The 3,043-nt window shown below is 58.9% G+C and overlaps 1 protein-coding gene across 1 annotated transcript in view; it reads left to right on the top strand.

Moving 5' to 3' along the window:
* LOC108800592 (hyaluronidase-2-like) overlaps window positions 1-3,043 on the top strand; it is a 44,878-nt gene that overhangs the window by 377 nt on the left and 41,458 nt on the right. Inside the window, exon 2 of the mRNA XM_018572572.1 lies at window positions 2,068-3,026. Within this exon, the coding sequence (XP_018428074.1) occupies window positions 2,068-3,026 (959 nt within the window). The remainder of the gene's footprint in view (window positions 1-2,067; window positions 3,027-3,043) is intronic.

Below are 3,043 nucleotides of genomic sequence, written 5' to 3'. Positions count from 1 at the left end.
GGGGGGGCTTCATGTCAATGGCTGGGGGGGGAGGGGCTCATGGGATGCATTTTCGGTGGAGTTGGCTCCCTCCATCGCCCAACATTCCCCGAACAGAGATATTGTCATTCATCACAGGACGGCGCTCACCGCGAGGAATATGGCGACCCATCTAGAGCCCGGCGTGTACCCCCGGGGGGGCCACTGTCCATCAATGTTATATAGGAATCTATTTTTTAATACGATGATGAATCTGTGACACTTGTATGCGGGGACACTTGTCTAGCGTTCAGCTTTAAATAACTCCAGGCTCACGGCTCCGGTATTCACACCAGATAAACAGTCGGGTCAGATGACTGAGGCGGCCGGGTGCCGGGTCAGGCAATTACCGGGCAGCAACTGTCAGACTTTAGATGGCCTCTGACCCCCGACAAGCACAGACGGAGCACATAAAAGGGGCAAATCCTAAATCTTACAGAAGCCGGAGCAGTCACTGGTGACACGGAGTAGATGTGCGGGTCAGGTACACGCTGTACAAGGGGCCTCCAACCTCCGAGACCGACATTTCCTGTCATAGTAGTTGTGCCGGCCCTGTGCACTCAGCAATCAGCACTCTGTAACACATCTGGCCTGGCACGCCCCCTCTCTGATCAGACACACCCCCTGTGGTCTGGCACCCCCCCCCTCTTGCTCTGCAATACAAGTAATTGTAAAGACCCGTCTGATGGGGTGTGACTGTTACTCAGCTCTGCCAACACAGAGCACTGGAGGGGGAGGGGAGGATGAAAGGTTTCCACCGGCCGGTAATTCGTCGTCTCCCGTCTGTAGATTTCTATGTCGGCTGCAGGAAGTTTGTTAGAATTCCCATCATTGGGGCAGATCCCGGGAGCCGGGGCGCCGAGGAAACTGCAGGCGTCAGCCGAATGATCTGAGCTGGGAACTTCTTCTTCTGCACTCGCTCGCTCGCTGACTGACCGGCTCCTGAACTCTGCATCCACTTCCTCACAAAGCAATGGCATTCTTATCGCCAAGTGTAAGCGGGAGCAGAGAGAGGAGCTCATCAGACTTCCGCTTTTCCTGTCACTGTCCACTCACAGGCTGGGGGAGGGGCAGAGAACTCGAAGTATCAATGTACCGCGGTGTGATGGTTATAATGTACAGCGGGGTGTTACATTGTACATTACCGGGGGTCGGTGTGATGTATTGTACCGGGTCGGTGGGCGGTGGGATGTAGTGTACCGGGGGTCGGTGGGCGGTGTGATGTATTGTACCGGGGGTCGGTGGGATGTATTGTACCGGGGGTCGGTGGGATGTATTGTACCGGGGGTCGGTGGGCGGTGTGATGTATTGTACCGGGGGTCGGTGGGATGTATTGTACCGGGGGTCGGTGGGATGTATTGTACCGGGGGTCGGTGGGCGGTGTGATGTATTGTACCGGGTCGGTGGGCGGTGTGATGTATTGTACCGGGGGTCGGTGGGATGTATTGTACCGGGGGTCGGTGTGATGTATTGTACCGGGGGTCGGTGGGCGGTGTGATGTATTGTACCGGGTCGGTGGGCGGTGTGATGTATTGTACCGGGGGTCGGTGGGCGGTGTGATGTATTGTACCGGGTCGGTGGGCGGTGTGATGTATTGTACCGGGGGTCGGTGGGCGGTGTGATGTATTGTACCGGGTCGGTGGGCGGTGTGATGTATTGTACCGGGTGTCGGTGGGCGGTGTGATGTATTGTACCGGGTCGGTGGGCGGTGTGATGTATTGTACCGGGGGTCGGTGGGCGGTGTGATGTATTGTACCGGGTCGGTGGGCGGTGTGATGTATTGTACCGGGTGTCGGTGGGCGGTGTGATGTATTGTACCGGGGGTTGGTGGTCGGTGGGATGTATTGTACCGGGGGTCGGTGGGATGTATTGTACCGGGTCGGTGGGCGGTGTGATGTAGTGTACCGGGTCGGTGGGCGGTGTGATGTAGTGTACCGGGTCGGTGTGATGTAGTGTACCGGGTCGGTGTGATGTAGTGTACCGGGTCGGCGGTGGTGTGATGTAGTGTACCGGGTCGGTTTGCTGATGTTTCTCTTTTTCTCTCTCCAGGTCTCTCCGATTTCCGTTCAGAATGACGCCGTGCGTCGGCCTCTCCTGCGTCCTGTGGTGTCTCCTCCTCGCCGGCTACATCCGGCCTTCCAGCCAAGATCTGGACAAGCCCGCGGCCCGCCCCGTATTCAGCAGCCGCCCCTTCATGGTGGCGTGGAACGCGCCGACTCAGGACTGCCCGCCGCGCTACGACGTGCCCTTCGACCTGCGGCTCTTCGACCTGAACGCCTCGCCCAATTTCGGCTTCACCAAGCAGAACCTCACCATCTTCTACAAGGAGCGCCTGGGGCTGTACCCGTACATTGACGAGCGCAACGTCACCGTCAACGGGGGCGTGCCGCAGAACGCCAGCCTGCGCGCCCACCTGGACGAGATGCAGACCGGGATCAACAAGTACATCCCGGAGAAGGACAAGGACGGCCTGGCGGTCATCGACTGGGAGGAATGGCGCCCCATCTGGATCCGGAACTGGCAGAACAAGAGCGTTTACCGGCAGGTCTCCCGGCAGCTGGTCATTTCCCGGCACTCCAACTGGACCGGCGAAGACCAGCTCAAGCAAGCCCAGTACGAGTTTGAGAACGCCGCCCGCGAGTTCATGGCGGAGACGCTGCGGTACGCCAAGAACTATCGCCCCCGCCAGCTCTGGGGGTATTACCTCTTCCCGGACTGTTACAACCATGACTACCTGACCAACCAGCAGACCTACACCGGCAAGTGCCCCGACGTGGAGATGTCCCGGAACGACAAGCTGTGGTGGCTGTGGGATGAGAGTACCGCCCTTTACCCGTCCATCTACCTGGACCCCTTTCTGAAATCCTCCCCCAACGGGCGCAAGTTCGTCCACCACCGGGTGAAGGAGGCCATGAGGATCGCCTACAAACACCACCGCGATTACTCCGTGCCCGTCTTCGTCTACACCAGACCCACCTACATCAAGAAGCTGGACCTTCTCTCCCAGGGGAGACCCCCCAGCGCG

The sequence above is a fragment of the Nanorana parkeri genome, unplaced genomic scaffold, assembly GCF_000935625.1.
Source record: "Nanorana parkeri isolate BGI_ZX_2015 unplaced genomic scaffold, ASM93562v1 scaffold2073, whole genome shotgun sequence".
NCBI lineage: Eukaryota > Metazoa > Chordata > Amphibia > Anura > Dicroglossidae > Nanorana > Nanorana parkeri.
This window is presented reverse-complemented; position numbering and strand designations above follow the sequence as displayed.